Here is a 26,957-nt window from a genome sequence, read left to right on the forward strand (position 1 = left end):
GGCAGTGTGCCTGTCGCCCCGGAACTAGACCTAAAAGAAGGAAAAAGAGAAAGTGGAGGAGGAAATATCAAACAAACCCCCGGTCTCCCTTACCCCCCACCAGTAGCAAACCACCCCTACACGTATCCAGAATAATACAATGCAACAATTAAAATCAGACGGGGGGGAGCTTGTAAGAACCACCCAACTCCCGCGCCAATATAGGTTACAAATCCTGTATCAAATGAAGTCATAGTTCAAACCCATCCAGCCAAAGTCAACCCTGGCCGCTGCGATTCTTCATGCAAGCCCTGTCCGCTCGATCCGCCATTCCAATGAGAGTATCAAAATGTTGGGAAAGTTCAAAGTCATTACGGAAGGATTGAAGCGAGGATAACAATACACAAAGTCTAAGAGTCAAACGATGTTTGCTGTCCACCAAAGATAGGTCTCTAGAGCGTATTTGAACCATCCAGGAGAAAAAGGGAGAGGTAACAATCCTACAGCCACTGGAGAATTTGCTCCAAAATATAAGATCATCCACGTCCATCTGGGGCGGTATCGGCATAGGGCAGGATGTACATTCGATAGTCCCAGGCTTGCTAGCAGTCGTTCGGGGGGCAACAAAAAATACCAAGTCTGGCTTCAGCGCGGGGCCCTCCGTCTCAGACACTTCTTGCTCCGCGGGTAAAACAGCTTGTTCCAGAACCAACAAACGGTCGGAGTCCGGTCTCCAGCAGATGATAGCAACCGTTACGACCATCCTCTGGATGATGGCGGTGACCTGTGAATGGAGCTCCCCAATGGCGGCCATTACTGTATGCAGCGACGGTATACATTCCACCCGCTTCATCGCCCCTCACGAAGCAACCGAGCAGGTCTCTGAACCCCGGAGGTCGACTACTCTGGGGCACAAGGCACAGGCAAATCCGGTGACAACTGTGGGCACTCTCAAAAGCGCGATCTCAACACCGTCGCCGCCAGCGAGGAACCAAGCCCATCGACCCTGGGAGCCCCACGGGGCCTCCGGGCAGCGAATCCCCGACCACAGCAACCGATGCTTCACACCGCCGCAGCTGCGAGATAAAACTGCCACCTGTCCACCATCCAAAACGGACAAGAAACACTCCAATTCGGGAGACCGGACGCTACCCACGTCCCGCGGCCGATGTTATTCAACTCCAACCCGGCTGGGTGAGAAATCGAGGCCCCGGCTTCAAATCTGGGTTAGGCCAAGAATGGGACACGGCGTATCTTCGTCATTAAAGCAGCTAGAAATTGCCGGGATTGCACCTTTAGAGTCAGGAACACCTCAGCTGCACGGGAGTCCGGTGAGAAATCAGGATAATCATCAGGATTTATGAGCAACTGGAGGAGGTCGGCGGAGCCGGGAGCTTATGCGGCCAGCTTGGTTGCTAGCGTAGCTCCTCCCTATGTTTTCTATTTATTGATGATGTGTTTTTATGTACTTTTATAGCCACCTTGATTTTCCCAAATAAAGTTTTGTGATCTGATCTGAGTCTGAGTGTCTGACTCATCATAAGGTATTTTCACCATCTCTTTCTTAAGCTGGCATTTTGGTCCTTATTTTCTTATGTATTTCCTGAACTGATAAAAAGCACCTAGGGAGTCTTGCTGGACCATGTTACACAGTGTGATCCTATGAAGATCGCACATAAGTAGTGAAGTCCAAGCTCTATAATCCTTCAGCATATATACATCACATCTATTTGATCACCTCACTAGGTAAAGCTGAAAATGCAAAAACAGAGACAAAAGAAATGCAGCCGTGCCAGAACAGAGGCCTTTAGTTTCCACTCACTCACTCACTGTGACACTGTCTATGTAGCACGGATGAGGATTGAGGATTGCATATGTTCCACAAGGCGAAATGCATCACAAAGCACTGCCTACATTTAAACTTGGCGCATATGAAAGCATTTCATTTCATTGATCCTACTTATCAGACAGAAGAAATAATGATTTATAGACAAAGGTGATCTTGCTATGTTTGTTTTTATTAATGTTTGTTTGTTACCTTTGACTAATTTCTATCACCCAAGCTTATAGAGAAAAGATATGATGTTTGGAAAGCTGCCCACAGCCACTTCGATCTAAGTGTTATAATTGTATGGGACCCTCAAAATGTCAGCTTGGAGTTCAGTGTGTATGCTGATGACAAGCATGTATTAGAAGAGACAAACTGTCGCTCTGTGTAAAAATCACAGTACTGGCTGTCAACTATGAGGTCTGTAGTGTGTTTGTGAGGGTGGGGGGACGGTGATGAGCACTTGATCAACAGTGCTAGGTGGTCCTACCCTTCTTTTGCTGCACAAACACAGCCGTTGGAGCATCGTTTTCCCTAGTATGAATATAGTAATCTACAGCAGGGAGCCAACGGTAGAGATAAAATCAGAATAAACACATTCTAAACAAATATAAATTTGCTGCAAAGAGAGCCCAGATTGCAGGGTCAAAAAGTACAGGCAAACACCCTGTTATACTTCTTTGCATGCACCTTGGAAACAGTGCTGAGCTCTCTCCCTCTGTACTGTCGTTTCTGTTTGGTTCATGGCCGTAGAAGTGCTGGTATGAATGGACAAGAGCAGCTTCCTTCCATAGCCGCTTCTTTAGTTAGCTATTCATTCAGTTATTTTTGAATTTTTTAAACCTGTCGAAAGTGCTGGCGGTGTTTACGAGGAGGTAAAGTGTTTGGCTGGTCTCAATAAACACAGTGATTGTGTAGCATTGCGTTAAGTCAACGCTACTCACTAAGGCTGCTATGTCGGGCCGGTCTAAATTATCAGTCTTCAGTTACACCGCAATCCATGCAACTAGGTAGGCCAGATGTATTGGCTTTGCCAGTGCTTGTTAGACGAAGAATGTTGTAGCAGAATTCAGTACTAAGGAGTTGAATGCACGAAGAATTGTGTTTCTTTCAAAAATCGAGTTGGAATCCTTTGACTTAAAATTCCAATTCACAAACTGAACCCTGTCATCAATGACTCCCGGTGACTGAATGCAGGGCAGTGGGTATGATGCTTGCTCCCACCTGACCTAGCTGTCCGTGGTAACAGAAGTCCGAGGCACCCTGGCTCCGCTTTTATGCATTGGCTGGCCGCGAGTCTCGTAGGCACACTGGCATCTGCAGGTTCCTACTCCACCCCATGTGAGCAGAGTCGACAGACCAGGGCCTTAAAGGACTGCTCTGGTCAATGCACACATTTACATTTACACTTTTGAGTTAGCAGTTGCAATCGAAATCAGTCATCCCGTGCTCCTTTAGGACATAATAGGCGGAGCACGGGTCTGGTGCAGGCTGGGCGTGCAGAGAGCCTCCGTTTGCCGCAGTCTGGCCCAGGCCAGGATCGGCTCGTGTAAGGATGAAAATAGGTGCACTAAGCGCACACTCCTGTGCACCTCTTTGTAAATAGGTGGGGTGCACTGTGTGCTGGAACCGGCTCCTGCCACATCCATGGCATTCCCTATCAGCAGAGCTGGTTTTGCTAAGATAGCGCCCTGGCCGAGGGCAAAGGGAAATCTGGCGCCCTTGCAGACGGTAGTGAATGATATTGGGCAGCAGGGGGTCCTTTTGTGTTCACTGGTCAGTATCTGCATAAGCAAGGACTGACCCATGAACACAAACATCCCCGGACCTCCCTCAGCTCCCCAAAATCACTGATAGCTTAGCTGCCTCCGCGCAGATGTTGGTTTTGTTGAAATGTGCCAGCAGGGGTCAGAGGGCAAAGGGAGGGCAGGGAAGGGGGCTAAAGTAGTGTTAAAAACATCGCCCGTCCTATGGTAATGAGGGGTTAAAAACATTTTAAACTGGCAACCAGACAGAACGAACAGGCAGGGACTATAACGAGCCGGGAGCAAGATGGGATGGCCGCTGTGTTTGGCATAACTTTAATGCACACAGCGCCCTTCAGAAACAAGGAATTTGCCTTGCATTTTATTCCACTAGTTAGTTAGGTGTGTAATTGTGTGTAAACACCAGGATAGACCTCTTCTCTAGGGACAACCCATTGTGCGGTGTTAAAGGCTCTCCACAGTTTCCCCCACCTCCAGCTTCCAAGTGGGTGTCTGAGCATGGGATGGAGCACGCGACTTGCAAAAGAAATACTCAGTGGGGAGGAGGGATTTTAATGCCAAGCGGTGGGGTGGGGTGGGGGGCGGAGGACAAAGAGGTTGAAAGTGCATTCTGCGGTGACACGCAAAACAAAAGACTGAAAAAAATACCGAGTTGAGGGCTGTTAATGCAAAGCAAGAGGGGGGAAGAAAGCGGAGGGGGGAAGAAAGCGCTGTGCTGAATATGTGTGGCTAAAATAATCGTGGTCCCCTTCCAGCCTTCCTTAGAGCAACAGTCTTGAGCAGGGGTTGCAAAGTCCGCTTAAAAGTGGCCAAAGTCGAATGAAAATGCTCACAACAGGCAATGCTACCTGGCACGAATGAATCAAAAGTGCCCAGAGGGCTGAGGTAACAGCTGTTGTTTCTACGCCACGTGCAAAAGAAATACTCAGTGGTAAGGAGGGTTTTTAATGTCAAGCGGTGGGGAGGGGAGGAAAAGAGCTTGAAAGTGCATCCTGCAGTGACGCGCAAAACAAAAGACTGAAAGAAATACCGAGTTTGGGGGGGCTGTTAAGCGACCATCCTCAAATGATGTAGCACTGAAGAAAAAACGAAAAAGAAAGCATTAGAAATTAAACAACGTAACTTTTCGTCAACTACAGTTACAGTGAATTCTTACTTGGAAATACTTCATTGCTTTCTGTTGTAAACTCTAAATATTTGTAAAAACTGGTTAAGAAAGACGATACCCCTCTTAGATTACATTTAAGGCATTGATTTCGGCAGCTTAAAGGAACTGCTGGCTTGAACCGCAACTTTACTTGCGTTCCTTTTCACGAAATTCAAAACTAGAAATTAGCGGCCGCGCTCATAAAAAAAAAACCGACGATCAAAGAAGCCGCGTGCCAACTGGGGGTATGGGAAAGCATTGACTAACCTTAAAGAAGCCGCGACAGCTGTGCACGACGCGCACGCTCTTGTGCGCGTTCTAGCAAGCTGATCGCCGGCAAAGTAGCATTTCTCAGAGCTACTAAATGTCTTGGCCGAGTCTAGCGCATGCGCTGGATCAGGCCAAGACCTAAAAATGGGGATGCTCGGACCCTTTAACCATCTGCAGGGATTCTGAAATTTAAAAACGCTATGGTCCACCGGGTGGAAGTACTATGCCTTAGCTCAGACCCTAATTGGGATCAATGTGAAGGTAAATGTTTGAAAACGTATCTGATTACCGAAAGGGGCCTTGGGTCAGGCTGTAAGAATTGAAGCAGAGTTTATGTTGCCCCATAATCATCATTTAAAAAATTATTATTATTATTGGTAGCATGTATGTGAGGACCAATGTACAAACATCATATAACAAGCATCAATACGGTATATCGTTACCCATCTGTAAACAGTAGCTTGGCGCCGTTCCCAGCTCATAAAACGCGAGCCATAGGAGGTTCCACAAAGGAATTGAAGTTACAATGTAACCTAATCCATATTGCTGGTACAATTTTCTGGGGACCTTTAATATCCCACCATCACAATAGTCTATTTGCAATTGTGCCCTGTGATCTCATTACTACTTTTTTTACTTACATTTTTTTAAACGAAAAAAAACAAAAAACAACAAACTTCTATCGCTATATGACAGCCTTTGGCGGAATGGGCGACCGTCGCCCCTAAATCATCGAGTTTTGGGGGTAATCTCTGTGGTGGGGAAGATTTATAATCACCTCTCTGTGCCAATGAAATAGAAATTAAGGACCTAATAAGTGCGAGAGAAGTGTGGAACATATTGGCAAACATGACTCAAAAATGACATATTGAAGACTATAAATCAGCAGAGCTACCCCAGCTGTCGAAGAGGAAGGAAACCTGTGAGAGGAATCCAGGATCAATAACTTCCGCTATTTATCAACAAAACCACCAGTTCCAACTTATATGTTGGAAACTTGACAGAAAAAAAGATGTGTACCCGTATTGGTCTTCGTTATTCAACCCGCACCAGTGCTCGCTGCTGTTGAAATATCGTGTGACTTACAACTTGCTGCTTTTAAACAACCATGTTTATGCTTTCCTGCAGAAGGACAGAAATGTAAATGTGGCCTAAGGTTCAAACATTTTAATATGCACTTATTAGTTGACTGTTTCTTTTTTCTTAGAAATAGAAGATGGATTTTAAAACCAATCTTTTAAAGTATAACATTTAGCAACGTAGCAAGGCGATTTCACTCCTTTTGAATATCAAATCATTTCTTGTTGCATGCGCGGTGGGAAGGTTTTTAAAGGGTATTTTTGCCTAGATACGAGAGTTCTTTTTGATCAGCTTGTTTTATGTATTGTTGTGGCTTGTAGTATTGATTGTTTTTCATAAACTAAGGTCTAAATAATCTTTTTATTTTCCTATCTGTGTGTTAATACCCTTCTTTTTTGTCTGCAGTGGATCAGCACTTGGCTCTGGAGCTCAAGGCACGGAGATATACAACGATGTCAAGGTAAGAGCCCTGACTGCAGATGGTCAGTGGAGTGCATGCATGTTCTTTCAACCCATAGTGTAGCTTTGGGGAAAACTTAATTTACTTTTACGAAAAGTATGTTCCATAAAATGAGTCCAGGTCATGTTTATGAAGAAAATGAGTAGGATTGCGCCTGCCATTTTCTTTGAAGTGCTCTTTTTTGAGTTTCACGAAAATCCTAAAGTGTATGCACAGATAAATGATTTTCAAGCAAGTGCATGTTTACTTTAACTGTAGCACTACCGATTGACAGGGAGACAATCCTCCTAGGGCCGTATTACGCATTGTCATTGTTTGCGCCCTGCTCACCCTTTAAATGTTGCGCAAATAATAACACTGCGCCCCATTATTGTGAATGCGCTACTCCCAGGTCAGCTGCGACCTTGCGCTGGCCTGGTGGTAGCCCAACCCACCTGTACATTGAAAGGGGATTAGAGATCCTTTCAGGCGGGTGCAGTCGGTGACTGCAGCCGCCTGCAAAGGGATGTCTGGAGGAGTCACTAGACCCCCTTTCTCCCCTCCTGAGGGCTGCTCTCAGGGGCGCACTCACAGTTCGCCACCTTGAAGGTCAATTCACGCATCCAAGTGTATGTGGTCTGACTAATTTGAATCAAAAGATTTTTTTATCACTCTCCATATGTGGATGCCCTATACAAGTTGATTCTAAAAACGAATGTACTATGGCACATGACATCGACCCCTCTGTTTCCCAGTTAATACCTACATACAAAGGTTATAGTTCTTCTACTATAATTTATTTATTTATTAAATATCTAGAGGTTTGAGTCCCCTGTATGTAGAGTTCAAGGTAATCGCCCATTGTCTGAGTGACACCTATAAGTTGGCACACTGTGAGTGTGCCTCTGAGAGCTTCTTTGCCTTGCGCCCATGTCTGTAATATGGTACGGGCGTACGGGCAAAGGATTTCTCTCATTTGCATAGGGCACGCCCCCATGCAAATGAGGGAATTGCCCCTGATGGTAGTGCAGGCGATTTATATACGCCTGCACTATCCGTATTGCTGAAGGGGACGCACAAGCGTCTGCGCCCCTTCTATATTCCGAAAGTCCGGGGTCGCGCAAAGCAGCACAAATGGCCATTGTGCCCCTGGGGCACTTATTGTAATATGTCTCCTGGTAGGAGAAGTATTTAATTGCTCAATTACCAGATGGGACAATCCCTTTCATACACCCTGCAAAAAATGTGGAAGTTTCTGTCACGATGCCACCTTAAATGTACCTACCTCAAACTTATTTTGGTGTAACTGTGGGTGCGAATTTACGTTGTGAATACAATGGAAATGCTTGTTTATATCTATATAGTTGCAACTGCTTTGGTGTTCGCCACATGTTTTTAGTCCACTATGCCCCTTGGTACACTTATTTTTGTTGCATCTTTACTATGGATGTAAATGAGGAAACCCCTTAAAACAAGGGGAGGGGGCTCTTTAGACCAAAAGAATGGAGCACCCAAATACCATAGAGTAAAAGAAAAAGTTTTCCCTTTGGTTTCAATCTATATAAAGGCCAATAGCGCCTCAAAGTTACATTCACATCCAACACACCTCTCGCGCCATTCAGAGTATATTAAAGCTTTTACAAAGAAAAAATACTGTTATTTTTATACAAAACACTGTATTTATTAGTTAAAAACAAATATAGCACAATATTTCATTGTGATTTCTAAAACCAATACAAGTTTCAAGTTTAAGTTTATTATGTTTTGGCTCTCAAAAGAGGGCCACATAAAACAATCACATAGTTATACACCACTACATACATACAATAATTATAACAATAAGAAAAAAGAGACCGAATAAAGGATCACATCTCTAATACTGGCCGGACAATCATCAAACAACATCTCTAGGTATCATTAATAAATATCTAAAAAACCCTTAAAAAAGTTAAAAATTTTAAAGCAAAACATTTCATTAGGTGGACAATAAAGGGCATGGAAGAAAGTATTTACATTAAGGATTCCTAATTGTAGACAAATGGATTTTAACCATTTAGAGCGCAATGGACGTAATGCAGGACAAATAAACAAAACATGATTTCGGTCCTGCACTGCCTTATTACAAAGGTCACATACTGGAGATGTCCCATACTATTTTGCTAAGAGTGAATTTAGAGGAAGCAAATCATGTCTTAAAAGGTACCATAACCTACGGACTCTATGCGGGATATTCCATGAAACATACTGCTGGGCCTGCTTTACGGAGTACGTGCTTAAGAGTAACTCACCACCCTTCTTTTCATGTAGAGCTGTCCTATCCAATTTAAAACAGAGTTCCCAAGATGCGTATTTCAGCTGAGACTTTAGCTGAGGAGAAAGTAGGAACAAAGTACTTGCATCCAGCTCTAACATTGTTACCACTTTTCTAATTTTTTTTACTAGTAATGAAAACTCGTTTAGATTGCCCAGTAGTTCGTTTTTAATATATGCTCGTAGGGAACCCGATTTACCTCTGGCCAAACAGGCCACCCACCTTACCAGGGCAATCAACCCCTGTACCCAACAGCTCCGGAGGCCAAATTCCAGCCTGCATGCAGACACGGAGCAAGCTTTATTAAGGGAAGAAATTCTTCTTAATACCTTTCCTTCCATTAGTTGCAAAAAACCCCAATGCCTTAACTCCACCAATTCGATTCCATATAGCAGAGTTGCAGGGATTTTTGCTCTATATACTTCCAAAAAGCGAGCAAAGTGTCTTTTTCCTGTAGCAGAATACAAGGAACATAACCCTATACCATGAGCCAATGCTTTACGCGAATTATGTTCAATGTGGGGTTTCTCACTTAGATTTGCCGAGATTATTTTACCTAAAAAGGTGTAAGTTTTAACTACCTTTAGTGTCTGGCCTCCTATAGCCCATCCGAAGTTTTCAGACCTACATTTTTTCCTTCCAAAAATGCACATGATTTTGCTTTTAGAAGCATTGATCTTCATAAAATGTGCTTCTGCAAATAAATGTAATGCTTGCAGGCGGTTAGACAAGCCCTTCGGAGTTAGGTCTAAAATGAGGATATCATCCGCATACATTAAAACTGAAATGGATGAACCTCCAACTACCGGGGCTAACCCACCACATGCAGCAATGGAAGCAGGTAGGACCGCTGTATATAATGAAAACAACATGGGGGCCAATATACACCCCTGTTTTAATCCGTTCAAGGATAAAATAGTCTGTGAAAGACCCCTTTCTCCGCCTTGTAGCACCTTACACCAGGTATTCGAGTGAAGGGATTTTACTAGTTCCAGTAGCTGTGGTGGCATACCCAGTACAGCAAGCTTTCTCCACAGCGTCGGACGGTCCACCTTGTCAAACGCTGTGGAGAAGTCTATAATTGCCGCATATACTCCACCTCCTCGCACTCTTACATACTTATCCACAATCACATGAAGAGCTGTTAAATTGTCAAGTGTACCATGCTCTTTACGGAACCCAGTTTGTTCCACAGGTAGAGTTCCATTTGCTTCCACCCAATCAGTGATTAATATTAAAAGGCACTTAGCAAAAACTTTGCCGATAGAATCCAATAGAGCTATTAAACGGTAGTTCATGGGTTTATCCCGCTCTCCCTTCTTAAATATGGGAATTAATATACTTCCCCTCCAAGATGTAGGAACTGATCTCATTAAGAAACAGGCTTTAAACAAAGGAAAAAGAATCCTACTCCATAAGGTGACATCCTGCTTCAGTACTGAAATGGGCAACTCGTCCGGGCCCATTGCTCCGGAGGAGCGCATACTCTTAATCACTGAAGCAATGAATTTCTCAGATGGAGGCTCCATATTATACACCCTGTCCAAAACAAGGTCACAATCCTCACCCTCTACGCCATTAGACGCATACAAATTCGATATAAATGAAATCCAGACATCTTCAGGAATAGAGATAGGAATAGGGGAAATTCTAGCACCACAGCCCTTACCAATTATGGACCAGAATTCTCTAGATTTACCATAGACGGAGGTCTCCCTTAAACTAATCCAGAGTGAGTCTTCTTTTTCTTTTTTTTAGTTTTGTTCTCAGTCTGGTCCTCCTTCTTTTTAGTAAGGATAACTTATTAGCATTTTCCCTAGTTCTAAAAAGAAACTGTTGCCTCACTAGTTTATTAATTTCTTTATTTAAGGGTACCAATAAACTAGGAACAAAATTCTCCTTCATAGTGTATCTTGGCTTCTTTGCAGTCGCAGTAAGCTTCTTCATCAAGTTTTCGAAATGAAAAAATTCCATACCCTGCCATTCTTTTAATTCAAGTAAGGTTTGGGCAAGAATATTTTGCACATCCTTCATAGTGGTAGGGTTCCAGAAGCATCTGCCAGACTTACTATGAAAAGAGACTCCTCTATTACTTAACCTCTTAAGTGCTGCGCCTATACCAACGGCCGACGGCACCACTACCTCGGGAGTGCTGCCGTCGGCCGTTGGACGTTCCAACTGCACCTGCGCAATGGAACGTTCAGCACTGGAGCTGGACGTTCCAAAGCAGCTAAGGTGTTAAAGACCAGGGATCAGTGACCGGAGGTTGTAATGAAACAGTTATACTGATTACATTATGGTCACTCATGGGAGTTTGAGAGATCATTATATCCTGAATAAAGGAGAAGGTATCATAGTCCGTAATGACATAGTCAAGGATGGATTCACCCTTAGGGGACCTATGAGTAAATTTAGCGGGTATATCAGATGGCATTCTACCATTTACAATTAACCCCTCTAGATACCTAAGTTCCTCTAACAACATCTTTCCTCTTTTGCTAGTTTTTATTTTCTTTGGAAAGATGGATTGGGGTATATTATATGCCTCTTCTTTAAACTTATTTCTAAACAAGTTTAAGCTTAAGTTAGAAACTTTGCTATTCAAATCACCCATGAGTAGAATATAAGGTGGCTGATCAAGCTCTAATAGCTGTTTAACATAAAAAAACATTCGCTTCAACACAGTACTAAAGACATCTTCAGGCGGAATATATGCATTGATAATTACCAGGGAATACTGGCTACCTACTCTAGCTAGTTTATTAATGCTTATTGCTTGAAAAAGGTTACTTGTGTCAACATAATGGGAGAATTGCCATTGTAATGAATTAGATAGGAAGCAGGCAATTCCCCCTTTTGCGTGACCTTTTTTCGATGGCGTAGCTGCAGCCTCAAGCACAAAATAATCTTTCCCCCATATAGGATATTTTTACACCAGGTTTCTTGAATGCATATCACATCTGGATTCAGAGAAAATAAGAAATCAAGTTTCTCCGGTCTATTAGGTAACCCTGCTGCATTCCAGGATATGACTCTTAAGTGACTGTTAAAGATGTTGAAACAGTCTTGGGTTATCCGATATATTATTAGATAAGACTCCTGGAAGCCAATTCCACCGATGATTATCCTCAGTTATAGAAGCAGTCAGGTTCAAGGGGATAGGTAGTACCTGGGAAACCAAACGTTTACCTCTAGAGACCCAGATTTTTAAATCTTTATTGTGTGTTGACGGATCTTCCTGCCTACAGCTCAACTTTGTAGCCCCTTCTCTATGGTAAATATCCTTTCCATTATGGAAACAAGGTAATACATCGATCCCTCTATATTGAAACGATTTCGCCTGTTGTAGTACAAGGTTAGCTATTATTTTAGAATAGAATTTTGCCCGTACACCTAGCCCATTTTCAAACCCTACTGAAGAAACCAAGTCAATGTCACCCGACTGAATAAGTTTCAAACTTTCAATATCCTTAAAACAGTTAAGCAACCATGACCTGTTTAGGTATACGTCAGAGTCAAATAAGGGCAAAAAGTCCAGAGTCAAAGTATCCACATAAGAATTAGGGGCTTTAAAATGTACAGGAGGCGACTTCATGGCAACAACAGCCGGCAGATGAAAAATAGGCGCTGATGGATTAAGTGTCCCTGATGCACCAGGAATAGTTCTTGTCACCTCTTCTATTGAAACTATGGGCACTAATCCATTATCCTCTTGACAATGGACTCCCCCAACATTGGCATACACATCAAGATGACCTTCGACTGCAGAGGCAGTGGTACAAACAGCAGCCTGATTAGGAGAAGTGTCTAATAGAGAGTTTTCTTCAATATCTATATCATCAAGTGCTTCTGTATTTATATGTTTTTGGAAAATAATTTGCCTCTGTCTTTTCTTCTTGTACTTACGAACAGGTTTCCTATTTTTCCCTTTGCTCTTTCTGCTATTTTCTTTTACTTTTCCATTTACATCGAGATTCGGTTCAGGCTCTTTTTTATCTAGGTTGAAAATTGGAAATAATTCATTTCCAGCGTTTAAGTTCACATCCGCAAAACTTGCATCCTTCAAAGAAGGATCTAATTCCTTCATACAGTTTGAAACGGATGGAATAGGCATCCGTAAGGGCTCATGTTTGTCAACCGCTACTGGCGTACCCGCAGGGGCATTTTTTACCAGTAAATTTCTGCTGTCCAAGACATTCTGCAAAACAATCTCCGGGGGTAGAGTGGTACCATTTTCTGTGTTTTTTGCCAGTAATACTTTCAATATCTGTGTTACTGAGTCCATGATGCAATCAGAGCTCCCAACAAATTTGCCCAATAGGGACAATATGGAAGCCAGTAAATGTTCTAGTGCTATCAGGGACTCAGAGATAGGTTTATCGTCTTTAGGGAACCCAGAAGCAGTAAGGGGGCAGATACCAGATAGATTAAGTGGTAGAGACCTCGAATCTTTATGCAATGAAGGAATGTCATTAGAAGTTATAGAGGGTGTACTACTATATAGTAATAATCCTGACGGCGTGGCCCCATTCGGTATCTTACTAGGATCAGGACATTTCAAAATTCTATCGTCCATATAGCGACCACACAGTTCAAGATCAATGCTGGACAAAAAAGACTCTCCTTTTATAGCCACGTCCGGGCTTTCTACAACTTTAAGAATGGTAGGCCGAAAGGCTTTCGTATCTGCTATCATATTATCTGGGTGTTCTCCCCTTAAAGTACCTACTGTGAGATTAGCGTCAGTAGTTATTGACAGGGAAGGAAAGTTTTTTACAATGGCTGGCTCAGGTTTGGGATCTTTCTCCACATCGGGCGGTGCATCCACCAAAAGCATCATCTCAGAACCAGCAACTGTCGGGGCTGCCACAGTCTGATCAAGCGGTTTTTCCCATAGTTTCAATAACTGCATCTGTCCCTTCAATAACACACTGTTATCATGTTTATTCCTCAGGGGGTTAGATCTGGTTTTTATACATGACCTCCCCCCCTAGGACTCTCCCAGAGCGTAATTTCTTTGCTGTCATGCTAAACGAAAAAGTAACCAGCCAAGCAGCAGGCTATTGCACAAAAAATTTATATAATTAAATAACAATTATTAGTCCATAAAAATGAATCCTCGGAGAAGCTGTCAATAGATATTCGGCCAGTATTCAGATATATCCCCTTCAAAGTGACATACCTCCAGTCACTGGTATTCCAAACAAAAATGAAAATGACGGGGCCCAGCCCAGCCTACCTCGGCCACCGAGGGCCACAGAGGGCCCGCCCTTTGCCCGGGCTTCACCCGGGACGCTCCCGTGCGCTCCCGCGTCGCGGGGTTAGGTAGTTGGTTATATATCGCCTGAGGCAAGGGCGTGTCAGGTCTGCAGCACAGGTGTGCGCAGCAAAGCGTCCTGGGACTTGCAGTCCCTCCTGTCTCCCAGTGCAAGGCTCCAAGTGGTAGCAGCGAGCAGCGACTCACGAGGTCAGGGCACAGCAGATTTCAGAAGTCTCCCACGTGTTTGTTCCCCGACGGGAGAATGCCAGGCAAGTAAAGCAGTATTTGCACACTGTCATCTCGTACGCTGCGGCACCCGCGATAGCGGGTGCGGCGAGGTCTTTTGAAATGCGCCTGAGGCAAGGGCGTGTCAGGCCTCCAGCACAGGTGTGCACAGCAAAGCGTCCTGGGACTTGCAGTCCCTCCTGTCTCCCAGTGCAAGGCTCCAAGTGGTAGCAGCGAGCAGCGCCTCACGAGGTCAGGGCACAGCAGATTTCAGAAGTCTCCCACGTGTTTGTTCCCCGACGGGAGAATGCCAGGCAAGTAAAGCAGTATTTGCACACTGTCACCTCGTACGCTGCGGCACCCGCGATAGCGGGTGCGGCGAGGTCTTTTGAAATGCACCTGAGGCAAGGGCGTGTCAGGTCTCCAGCACAGGTGTGCGCAGCAAAGCGTCCTGGGACTTGCAGTCCCTCCTGTCTCCCAGTGCAAGGCTCCAAGTGGTAGCAGCGAGCAGCGAGCAGCGCCTCACGAGGTCAGGGCACAGCAGATTTCAGAAGTCTCCCACGTGTTTGTTCCCCGACGGGAGAATGGCAGGCAAGTAAAGCAGTATTTGCACACTGTCACCTCGTACGCTGCGGCACCCGCGATAGCGGGTGCGGCGAGGTCTTTTGAAATGCACCTGAGGCAAGGGCGTGTCAGGTCTCCAGCACAGGTGTGCGCAGCAAAGCGTCCTGGGACTTGCAGTCCCTCCTGTCTCCCAGTGCAAGGCTCCAAGTGGTAGCAGCGAGCAGCGCCTCACGAGGTCAGGGCACAGCAGATTTCAGAAGTCTCCCACGTGTTTGTTCCCCGACGGGAGAATGCCAGGCAAGTAAAGCAGTATTTGCATACTGTCACCTCGTACGCTGCGGCACCCCTGTACCAATACATAAAAATACATACACAACTAAAAATCATATCATCCTGCTATAACAGTCCTCCAGGAGAAAAGACATAGACAATAAACTGTGTCTTGTGGATGTTAATTCAAGTTTTTTTCGAACAACAGAAGGCATAGATCTTAATTCCCTGTCACCAGAACACTGTTGAACCTTCCAAATTTAACAAAAAGTGAAGCGTTGACGCGTTTCAGTGGTGTCTTTTCAATAAAACCACCTTCATCAGGACAAAAGTTTTGTTTCTCCTTAAAAACGGTTTTAGTCTCACCTAATACAAGATAAAAGCAAGACGTTCTTTTTAATTACTGTCTTTTCTGAAAAATATTTTTGTGCAAAGATGCATCCCAATTTAAATTCATAAAGCCATGAACAATGAAATAATTAAAAACAATAATCAATGACATAATCAATTCACTATGACATAACCAATTCACTATCCATACATTAAACCAGTAAACACAATACTACATAATGGTAATGAAAAGATACTCTATACTATGTAAATACATGTTGTATCACAGCCATGTGTTTATTCTTTTTTCCTTCTTGATATTCTTTGTAAGTGCTCCAACCAATTGTTGAGCTTTTACTGTGGGAGAGCCTCATAAGTTGGGACTCACCCACAGTGAACTCATGCTGAAAGAGACTGCATGTGGATTTTACTGGTGCCCCCCTGGTGAGAATAGGCCACTGCGCTGCAGCCGGAGTAAGGGGCACCGGTCTGGTTACATGCAGACACATGTGCACATGTGTGTGCACACGTGTAGGGGCTGCGCATGGAAGATTCCTGGCATGCGCACCCCAGGAGCCGTTACAGATTGAATGGTGTGACAGGAATTATGCAGAGCTGGGAGGTGACATGGAATAGGCTTTATACCATGGGAAGAGACATGTAAGGGAAAGTCAGTGTGCTTTACTGTTTTCACTGAAGGATCACTCCATTATTCTCCTATGAGGATGTGGATCACATGGGATAGTTTCACCTCCCTAGGGCCTACAAATTCCAGACACGCACTAAAGTCTACTGTAACATAGGTGAGAAGAAGTATTCTACTGAATTCAAAACCATAGATGTACTGCTGAGATTTCAGCGTAGGGTTTACAGTATACAGGAAGAAGTGGCGCACTTAACAGGTAGCGGTAGAATAGGTACTCTATACAAAGTTGTGGACAGTGCTACTAGGTCAGGGTGAACCCAAAACCCTGAAAAGGAATCAGTGGGAGCCAATTCCGTAGTAAGCAAAAAACAAGTCCTGTGCACACGTAGAATAATCAATCAATCAACAGTAACGTGAATTAATGGTTTATCTTGATACTAAGTATGATAAAAGACAAGGTTGACAAACAATAGTTAATTTTCCTGTTTTTATGTACTCGGGTTTTCCTTCAAGAGGAAAAAGCCCAGGAGAAACCAGCCGACACGTGTTTTGTCAGTCTGCTATTAGCCCGTGACTCTTCAGGGTTGAAAGTTAAACAATGGCAACGGAATCGTGGAACCGGTGATAATTCCAACCTGGTTCAAAACGGGTAATAATGCGTGAGAACGCCAGTGGCGGTGGGAACATTTTAAGTACAATGCTCCCATAAAAACTGGAGCAGCAAAGAGAATAAAAGTTCCCTTTTTGCCGACACACCAGCAGTTTTTTCCTCGCTAGACGGCTATACCCGCCCGTCGATCGCTGCTCCAGTTTTTATGGGAGCATTGTACTTAGAATTCTCCAGCTGCCACTGGCGTACTCATGCATTATTACCCGTTTGGAACCGGGTTGGAATTATTACCGGTTCCCTGAAGAGTCACGGGCTAATAGATGTACTGCTAATGTGTCATCCAGAAATGTCGTATTCCTCGGACTCCGCTCATAACCAGAGCCTGACTGGGGCTGACCCTGCCAGGCTGGAAAAATGACCTTCCTCCCCAAGCTGTAGCATCAGAGGCCTAGCCCTTCACGACAAGCATTTCAAGGGCGAAGGTCTCCTCTCCAAAAGGGAGAGAAGCTGGGAGGAGCTACACGGTTATCCATCAGCAGCTGTCACCTGGGGCCAGGCACCAAGCTGCTCTGTAGAGAAGGCAGCAAGGGGCGTTCAGAGACCATGTGGTATGAGACCCCTGGATGACGCCATTTTGAACTAACCCAGAGGCCTGAGTAGGAAGGAGGGAGCAGGGGCAGAGATGTGAGGTGTCGCTGTTTGATAGGGCCGGCAGAGACTTCCTGCCAGCCCCCTCTAAATTCTTTTAAAAGAGCTTGCACAGGAAGAGGAGCTCTCTCTGGGGTGTGGTCTGCTGAGGAAGACTGGTGCTGGAGTCTGGCACCATGGGCAGCTGGAAGGAAGAACCTCCAGACTGGCCCAGGACCCTGACTTGCACCACAAGAAGAGATCAGGACCAGGCAGCAGAAGCCTGGGCCTCTGCGCAAGTAGAAGAGCTGCCCAGGAGGAGAGCCAGGTGAAAGGCAGGCGCAGAGAGCCTGTGACGACCGCTCCCGGCTGAATTCACCCTCCTGGAGACCAGGAAAGCGACGGAAAGTGCTCCCAGTGGCTGGGGCGTGCCATCAGGAGCAAGAAGAGGCCAAAAGGAGGAAGATCGGTTCCCTGGAGCCTGAGATATGCCCCCCAGAATTTAGGCGACATTTGACCTCTGAGAAGACCGACAACAAAGCTCTGCCGCCGGTCTTAAGTATGCCCCCGGGGTGGGTCAGGTCCCGGGCTGCCCCCACAAGAAGTTAAATCGGGGAGCACCTTTGCGCTCCACGTGAAGATGCCCAGGTGGTGCTAGGAGCTCCAGGAGCCTGGGACCCCCAACTCCAGGCCCCGGTGGCTGCAGAATTGAGGGGGGTAGATTATGTAAAGGGGGTAAACCCAAACTAGTCACTGAGACCTGGGTAATCAAGGTACTGAAAGAGGGGGTCTCAGTGTGAGCACAATAATTTCACTTGGTTATTTCCAAAAAGAATTCAATGAACATGAAATGAAACCACATTGTTTTAATTCACAATGGGGTATAGTATAGCAAATATACCAGCACACCGTTAGAACATATAAATGGTTGTACAGTGCCCAGAAGGGGGGAAAGGGAGTGGTGATGTGAGGAATGTGTGGTATAGGATAGTGACAATAAAATCAATACGGTATCACAGAATACATTCGTGTTTCGATTTATAATCCAAAGAAGAAACAAAAGACTGGTGGTTCAATAAAGCAATACACGACTGTCATCCTCCAATAAAGCAACCAATGTCAATTATGTATATGGAGTTGACATGAAGGGAGAAGTTGTCGACGTTTCGACCCTCAAAAGATCGCAGGGTTACTTGGGACCTTGCAGTGGGGTCTTCATCAGGACAAGGGACTGGGCAGGCAACCGTTATGCTTGTGGCTCTATCCTTGCACAGCTTCCAGCAACATGAATAAATGGATAGTGTGGAGTGGGTGAGGTAGAGCGGAAGGAGGAAGGGAGCCAGCCCTAGGGCGGCGGACCAGTCGAGTTCAGCGTCGTCCAACTGGATCGGCGTTGGTTCGGAGGTAGGAGGGATAGCAACAGCGGTACGTCTGTTGACCGTATACCGACTGGATCGGTTCTCGAGATGAAATGCACTCGCGTCTCATTGAGGGGGGAGCGGCATCGCACTCCCCCCGAGCGGGCGAAGCTGAATGTGGGGAGCGCAGTCGGGCTCCCCGTGAAATCCTCCGAGGGGCCGGGACCCCCAACTCCCGGCCCCAGTGATGCCATGAGGAGGGGGGTGCGCCGCCGTACTCCCCCCCGCTGCAGGAGGAAGGCGGGCGGAGTGCCATTGCACTCCCCAGAGGACCGCTGGCCCGGATGCAGACGCCATGTCTGCCTGGAGTGGGCAGACTAGAAAAGGAACGCTGGCTCCTGCGGCCACACACAAGGGTATGGGCTGGACCAGGAGCCAGCCGGAGCAGCTGGGGGTGTGCTCCCCGGGCTGCGATCACCTCCCATTGCGCCAGAGATGCGGGTGCCCGGTTGGGACCGGGCCCCCACGAAGAGGAGCGAGAGGCGGTAGGAGCAGCTGGGGGTGGGCTCCCTGAGCTGCCATAACTCACCTGGGGGTCTGGGTAGGACCAGGCCCTATCGAGGATCTGAAGCGGCGTGAGGCCGCCCGCCAGGCAGCACGGCTCTCTCCGGATCAGTGGGGGAGCCGCTGCTCAGTTATGCAGGAAAAAGGAGAAAGCGCCCCATAAAGGCCTGCAAAGAAAAGCAGCTTATTCTCGGCTTGTTGTGGCCCCAGGAGGATGGGGTCACCGCAAATGCATGCAAAGGTGCAGGGAGGTTGCAGGAGCAACGCAGACCCCCCCAGCACGAAGAGGAAAGTCCCCCCCCCTAAGTCTCTGGGGACTCCATAGAAGTAACCCTTCAAGGGCTCAGCCAGCAATCATAAGCATCCCGGGGCTGGAACTTTTGTTCTGCAGCTGGGGGTGTGTTAGGATGGTTAGTCAAGGTATAGATGGCTGTGCTGGGGATGTCTGCACTGCACTCTTACTATTTCTATCAACCATCAATGATCGGCTGTCGCATGGTCGTCCATAAGTGTCTATGGACTCGATCTTGCTCCATTATCACATCCGTGGTTAAATTGGTCTCGATCAAGGGACCGACCACGTGTTACTGGAGAACCAGATGATAGGACTGATCATTAAGTTCATTTTTGATGGTTATCCACTTTCTGAGCAATTGGGATTGAGGACTTGGACACTATATGTACGTTTTTTCATGCACACTGACCCATTGTAACACCGTATCTTCATAAACTATCCCGGGTAACTAGGGTACCCACTCACAAGCTAGATCAGCTTTGAGTGTAGGATAGCCAGCCACACACAGTGTTGCTTTAGACCCCTTGAGTTCCTTTTGTGTTTTGATGTCTGGAGAAGGGCATCCCCTGGAGGTGAAGAGGTGCAATGGCACGAGAAGTGCATTTGCCAATGTTATTTCTATGGTGAGACTGTAAGTCACATGTGTAATGTGAATTCATAAGCAAAGTGGGGTTATGTTGCTGGACATTCTTGCTAGGGTGTCTGGCTGTATATACTTAATCCTGTGATTATAACTGTGATGCCTTTTAGGGGCTGTGATGGCAATGCATTATAATTGTTATCAGCTATGATAAGTACCTCATTTAAAGTGATGGTAAGCATGTATTCTTGCTGCTGCGTTAGGTGAAGAACAACCCAGACTGTTAGCCCCTAAGATGTAGAGGTGTATACTGTATGGTCAGTATGAGATGCTCAGTCAGGGTTATGTGTCACAATGGCAGCTTTGCCCATTTTAAATGCTTGTTGAGATAAAGGGGGTGAGTCGCCACTGGAATGGTGCCAGTGAGCAAGACCCTCGCTACCGGTTATGTTCAAACCCACTGCATTAGGGGGCAAGATGATGTGCATACATGGGAGTTGTGGTACTAGCCCCCCCCCCCCGCCCTTGCGGGAGCAGTGGGAGTGTTATGCAATGTCACAAAGTAATTCCAACAGCTTATTGTATATTTGTAAATTGGTTCATAGTATTCAGTAGCGTGTGTGTTTAATAAATAAATGTACTCTTCCTTTTATAAAGCAAAGTATGTCTGTTATAAATTATTTTCATCAAGACAATTCCTTATGAACATATAAGCTAAAAGAACATCAATTCAGACTTCACTATTTTGGTTATTTGTATCAATGTGTTCTTATTTAACATTAACATGGTGAAAAGTAGACATTTGGCCAAGACAAATGTTGCAGGTCAGACGACATTTGTGTCTAATGGCAGACATGACATTGGGGAAAGATGGTGACTTCCATTATTTGAGAATGAAAAGATGGAGACCTCTATTAGCCACAATTGAGTCTGGCCTATATTAGGTGGAGCCGGACTTTAGGGGCATTTACGTCAATCTCATTGTGTCAAAGCAATGTGGGAAAGCTGGTACGCATTAAGTGATCAGGTGATCCATATCATTGTAGATAGTTTGACAAGTCGTGCTCAGCAGCCCATAAAGCTATGATAAAAAGTCTGAAAGAAAGCCTCCCTTAGGTGTTCTTAGGAGATAAGGAGAGCCCCACAGGCCTGTAAAACAACATTAGAAGGTAGGAAGGAAGAAAGAAGTATATGTAAGGCATGGGGTGCTTTGGTAGCAGCGGGGACTGCAAGGGACAGTAGAAATAGTTTGGGTGGTTGTGAACATGCCTTTTTTCTCAAAGTGCGAGGAACCTAAACCTGGTGCCATACTAGTGCGGACAGGTGTGCATCTGCTAATATAATACAGTAAATCAATCTTTTTTTTTGTTGTTTTTTTTTAAAACCTTTATTGTACAGAGAAGGCTCACAAATACGGGCCTACAACCCAGCGGGCCGGCCACCACATGTAAGGAGCATATTCAACAGTACAGAAGCGCAAACAGAATATCACAACAGACCATACAGGAAGTAAAGGCTAAAAGCCATAGAGCAACCAGCAGGGGCAGGACACGAGAAGGTTGATTTTCTAATATAGGTACGGGAATAACAGGATAATGACAGGTAGTAAGTCTCGGAGGGCCGTGGTGGGCCGCGAACAAGCAGCAGTATAATATACAGGATAAAGTAACAATGACAAATACGTATCGGTAAAGGCAGTATGGGAGGCCCGCCGTAAGAAGCAGTGGAGTCCGCCGTTCAGCGCCCACCCACCACAGCAGGAACATATCATAACAAACAGAATTGAAAAAAGCTCATCATATAAAGCCCTCCGTCACACAACCCAGGGGAAAAGGAAAAAAAACCCCACGAAAGGGGGGAGGAAGGGAGGGAAAAAGAGGGAGAAAGGGACAAAAGGTGAAGAGAAGAACGCCACCTCAAGCATGCGCCCCGTGGCAAACGAAGCAGGAAATCACAAATCGATATACGAAACCGGTGGTAACCGGAGCAAAACTACGTAGTGAGCCAAAGTCACAGTAAGACCGGAAGGCCCGTGCGTCAAAAACAACCCCCCCAGGGGGACACATGCTGAGACCGCGTCCCGAAAAAGAGGACACATAAGAGCCATAGAACCAAAAAAGGGAGAAAAATTGCGGGGGGGAAAACCCCCCAAAAAAGACAGACCCCCCCCCCCCACCCCGCAAGCCCACCCTGCACCCCTGCAGAAGGCTATGGCCTACCCCCCAGCAGCGTGCCTGTCGCCCTAATCAGAACTCGAAATATAGAAGAGCTAAGACAAGATGGAACCGTAAAGACAAAAAAGGGGGAGAAGAAGGGATAAGGGAGGAAAGAACACGGGAGAGGGCCATAAGACAGAATCGGAGGCTCCCACCCTCCCGTCCGAAACAACAGAGCCCTCGGGAAGACAAAAATTCTAAGGATACATTCCAGGAACACGACAAAAAGCCGACATGGTCATACCGTTACAGGCCGATCATCCAACCATTACAAGACAACAGTCCACAAAGGCAAGGTCGTCTCATCCCTGTCCTTGTTTTTCCAATTCTGTAGCAGTCCACCTCACGAAGAACCAGACCACGAAGAACAGGAGGCAGAGAACAGGGAGGACAAATGTCAATCCGCATAAGATGTTTCGAGTACAACTCGGAAGATCCGGAACAGTCAGAGACCATTGGACACAATGCAGGCACAGTTCCGAAGATAATCTGAGGAAAACCGACCCAGCGGAGTCAGCACAGGATCTACGGTCGGCCATTCGAGGCGATGAAGGACAGGAAGAACCATCGAGATCGGCCCGGACAGGACCCGGCCCACCGACCCACAGCACAGGTGAGGACACAGCTTGATGGAGGGCAGCGGAACCCCGCACATCCACAGAAACAGCAGCCACCGGGCCCATGATTTCCAGGACAGTTCTAGCCGTACCCAGCAGCGACGGAGCCGCACACGCCAGGGGGGGCTCAGACGGCCCAGCGAAACGAGCCTCCTCCAGGGTAACAGCGGGTGCGGCCACAGGAGCACCCCAGGAGCGCAGGGCGGCGAGGATGTCGGCAAGTGTAGGAACACCTTTACAGTATCCGGCTTCCGTGCCAGACAGTGGACCACCGCCGCCCATCTCGGCACGGCTGAGATATACAGGGTCGGCCGCCATCTTGGAAGCCCGGCGGGGCCGCAGCGATCCTCGACCCCCGTCCGGGCCGCAGCAAGGCAAACGGAGTTCAGCCAACCATCAGCAGAGGCAAGTCCGGAGCAGGAAGGGGGGCCACCAGAAGAAGGAGGATCGCCGGCTCCCCAATGCCACCGGCCCCGTTCTCCGAGTCCGGGCGGAGGGACTCAAAATGGCCGGACCGGAGAACAAAGGGGGGGACAAGCCACATATACGGTCAGCCCCGTCAACGGAAGGCAGCGCCTCCACCCCAGGCCGCGGGACCGCCCGACCAGGCCAGAAAGCCGCAACTGGCCCATCCGCACAACCGCCTCGTCGGCCGAGCCCACCGCGCCATCAAGGGCCGGCCACAGCGCTCCGCCCCGTCCGGGCGCCGCCGAGGAAACTCAGGCCAGCCCGCTCCGGAGGCCCCGAAGCGAGCGGGGGCACAGTTCCGGATCCACGGCACCCAGAGACAACCGGAACAGACGGTAAGTGCCTGTAAATCGCCTTAGATCCACAGCGTAGCAAAAATTTTCATCCCGGGGCAGGATAAAGTCAGGATTTATGTTCCAAACAGGAAAGTAGACGGAGCCGAGCTAAAACGCGGCCATCTCGGACGCGAGCTTGGCTCCTCCCCAGTAAATCAATCTTGGTGAGGTGATTAATGACATTAACAAGTGAGTCTGCGGGAAAGCTCCCGGTCCCACCGGTGTGCCAGCTGACATTTTTTATGTTAATGTGGATTTATAGGGGCGTTTATTAACAAATGTTTTACATACAACAATAATTGGCGTGCTTCCAGACACTTGAAAAGAGACAATTATTGTCCTCATATTCAGAAAGGGAGATAGAATCCCTTTTGTCATCGATCTATATGTCTACTCGATGCTTCTATTAAAATTGTGGGTCAGGTTTTATTGTCCAAATTGGAAAAGTGAGCGGAGGACAATAATACAATTTCTGATGATCAATTTGGTTGCACTGGGGTATGGGGATGCCCTAGCAGTGCTACAATTGGTCCCTGCTCATAGGGATATAAGTGAAAACCAGGAGAGGTACCATTCAAACGGCTTTTATGGACCTCTCCTGTACCTTTGACAATGTAAACCGTGCAAAATTATAGGGCTTGTTTAGATCCACGGGGGTGGAACAAGCCATAATTGATCTGCTTTGTCTCGTGCATTGGGATACTTTTGGGAAGGTTTGCTGTTCCCAAGATAGAGACTGTATTTCACATATTAAATAATTTCGAGATGTTTGGCAGGTATGCTGTTTGGCCCCTTTTTAATTCTTACTTTATATAAATGGCTTAGATAACTAGTTAACAACCTGTGGAAAGGATGTGCCCCAAATTGGGAAGCAACCAATCCCAGTTCTTTTATATGCAGATGACGCCTTTCTCATTACGAGATCGGAAAATGGACTACAGCTCTTGTTGGAAGGCTTTGCCTCTTTTAAATCTGTTGGAACTAAAGGTATATATGTCCAAGTACTATACTATGGTTTCAGTCTCTCTGAAAACTAAGGTCAAAATACATGTAATTGGTGAATCGTCTATAAATAGGGTATTAAAAAAGTATTTATTTGTGTATTCCCTTTGATGAAGAACTAAGTTGGACCTACTTACATAATGTAGGACCATACTGTTTCAGAGAGCTGTTGCACCAGGGCTTCGAAACAGACATGTGAACTTATTCACATTTGTAAGGTCAAGTGTTCTGCAGTGGCTTATTTTGGGCCGATATATGGATTCATATTAATTGTCCAATATTACAGAGAACTGAGGATAGTTTTTTACGTATATTGTTGGCAGTACTCAAGAACACAGCTAATATAATCTGTCATGCCGAAGTAGGGTGGCTTATTTAGAGGATTTGATTGGATTGGTTCCTATTATGTTGTGACTTAAAATCCGGGCCTCAACCATACCCATGATTATCGAAATAAGTTTTGATTGATAGTTTAGTTCTTGATAATGTACTCCGAATCCCTTGGTCTATATGTTTGAAAAGTACTTTTTCTTGAATGGGTGTCCCTCAATTCTGTGATAACCCTGAACTCTTCGATGTAGTCTCTAGGAATACTATGAAAAAAGCATATCTAATATAAAAGGCTAAGCTGTGTAATTCAAAGGCAGAATCTCTGAGGACAGTGATTACCCAATCTGCGCTATGTGTTACTATAGGGCCCGAACCGTACCTGACCCTTTAAAATGTTCAATATAGATTTCATCTTATTAATTTTAGACTTAACACCCTGCATTTTTTAACTGATTTCCTGGTACAGGGTAAATAGTTTTGACTCATTCCTCATGTCACTGTGACGTACCCCAGCTGCAAAACACGAGTCACTTTATGCGAATTTGTACAATTTATAGTGTTCTACGCATACCTTTTGTGGTACCTTGTCTGCATGTGGCCAATATTAGACAGCATCACACTGCTTTATTATATTTACAGAAATTAACTTCTCCTGACATTTGTTATGCTTTGACCAAATTTGCACTGATTATAAGGAAGCGATATGGGACTTCTGCTATGCTATAATTTTATGGTTGTAGTATTCTACTGTATTGATGTCTGTATATGTTTTATTTTATTATTTATTATGTTTTCTGCTTTTGTGGCTTTCAGCCGAATAAAGTATGATCATGAACTTTAGAATTTTTAAATTTTGCGTAATTTACGTTTGGTTTGTAAAGGAAGAATCGAGTTATTAATTTAAAGGTGGTGCGTAAATTATAAATTTAAGGATTGCCTATAACTTTAGAATTCCTAATGTTTGTGTAGTTTAAGTTTGAATTGTATAAAAAGAATAAATAAAGTTTTCCTAACTAAAACAAAGATTTAACCTTTTTTTCAGTGATTTAATTTTTTTATGGGCTTCGGATCGTAGAGTCCAGTGTTGTTGAGTGGAGTGACCTCTGTCCCTCTGGGCCGGTCACCCGCACGCACCGCGCACACTCCTCGTGAGTGAGCCCAGGCTGCCCCTCGTTCCCGCCAGTGCCGCCGCTGCCCGCAGCTGTGATCCTGTAACACCGCTGTCGCTGCTCTTGCCCCGCCTGCGCCGCGTTTGTATTTGCGATTCCGATTGTTTTTTTCCCCCGGTGTGTTCTCTGCTCCTTGTTTATTTCCTGCTCCCCGTGTTGTTTAAATTTTGTACCCCTGTGATTTTGTCCCCCTCTTGTCGCCCCCGGCCCCTGCCGCGCTTCCCGCCACCTCCCCGCTCCCCGCCGCTGCCCCCTGCGGCCCCGCCCCTTCCCTCTGCAGCCCTTCCCATTCGCCGCCCCGCTCCCGCCTCCCAGCTGCTCCTCCCTCGCTCCGCCCCCCCCCCTCTCCACATATGGCAGAGTGGCAAACGTGCAGCGTGCACGCGCAGCGGGCGAGCCGATTGTGCGCCGAAGGCGTGCCAAAGGTAAGCCCGTCTACGCCCGTCCGCGCCTGGACCGCACCCAGTGCCAGGACACCTGTCTCCCGCAGACACCAGCCCACCCGCCGGACCTACGACGCCACCGAACTCTACGCACTCAACGCCGGTCGAATCCCGGGCTGCTATCGAAGCCACCCCGAGACGCACCCACGGACCCTTCTGCTGCCACTCCTGCAAGTTCGCCTGCATCCGGACCAGCACTACACCAGCACCGACCAAGCCGAACACCAG

General features: G+C 46.3%; 1 protein-coding gene across 2 annotated transcripts in view; it reads left to right on the top strand.

The window, feature by feature from the left end:
- Nucleotides 1-26,957, top strand: part of AS3MT (arsenite methyltransferase) — a 263,586-nt gene that overhangs the window by 11,919 nt on the left and 224,710 nt on the right. For both annotated transcript variants that reach the window (XM_078643672.1, XM_078643673.1), the window contains exon 2: nt 6,476-6,530. In XM_078643672.1, the coding sequence (XP_078499798.1) occupies nt 6,476-6,530 (55 nt within the window). The remainder of the gene's footprint in view (nt 1-6,475; nt 6,531-26,957) is intronic.

The sequence above is a fragment of the Lissotriton helveticus genome, chromosome 5_1, assembly GCF_964261635.1.
Source record: "Lissotriton helveticus chromosome 5_1, aLisHel1.1, whole genome shotgun sequence".
Classification (NCBI taxonomy): Eukaryota; Metazoa; Chordata; class Amphibia; order Caudata; family Salamandridae; genus Lissotriton; species Lissotriton helveticus.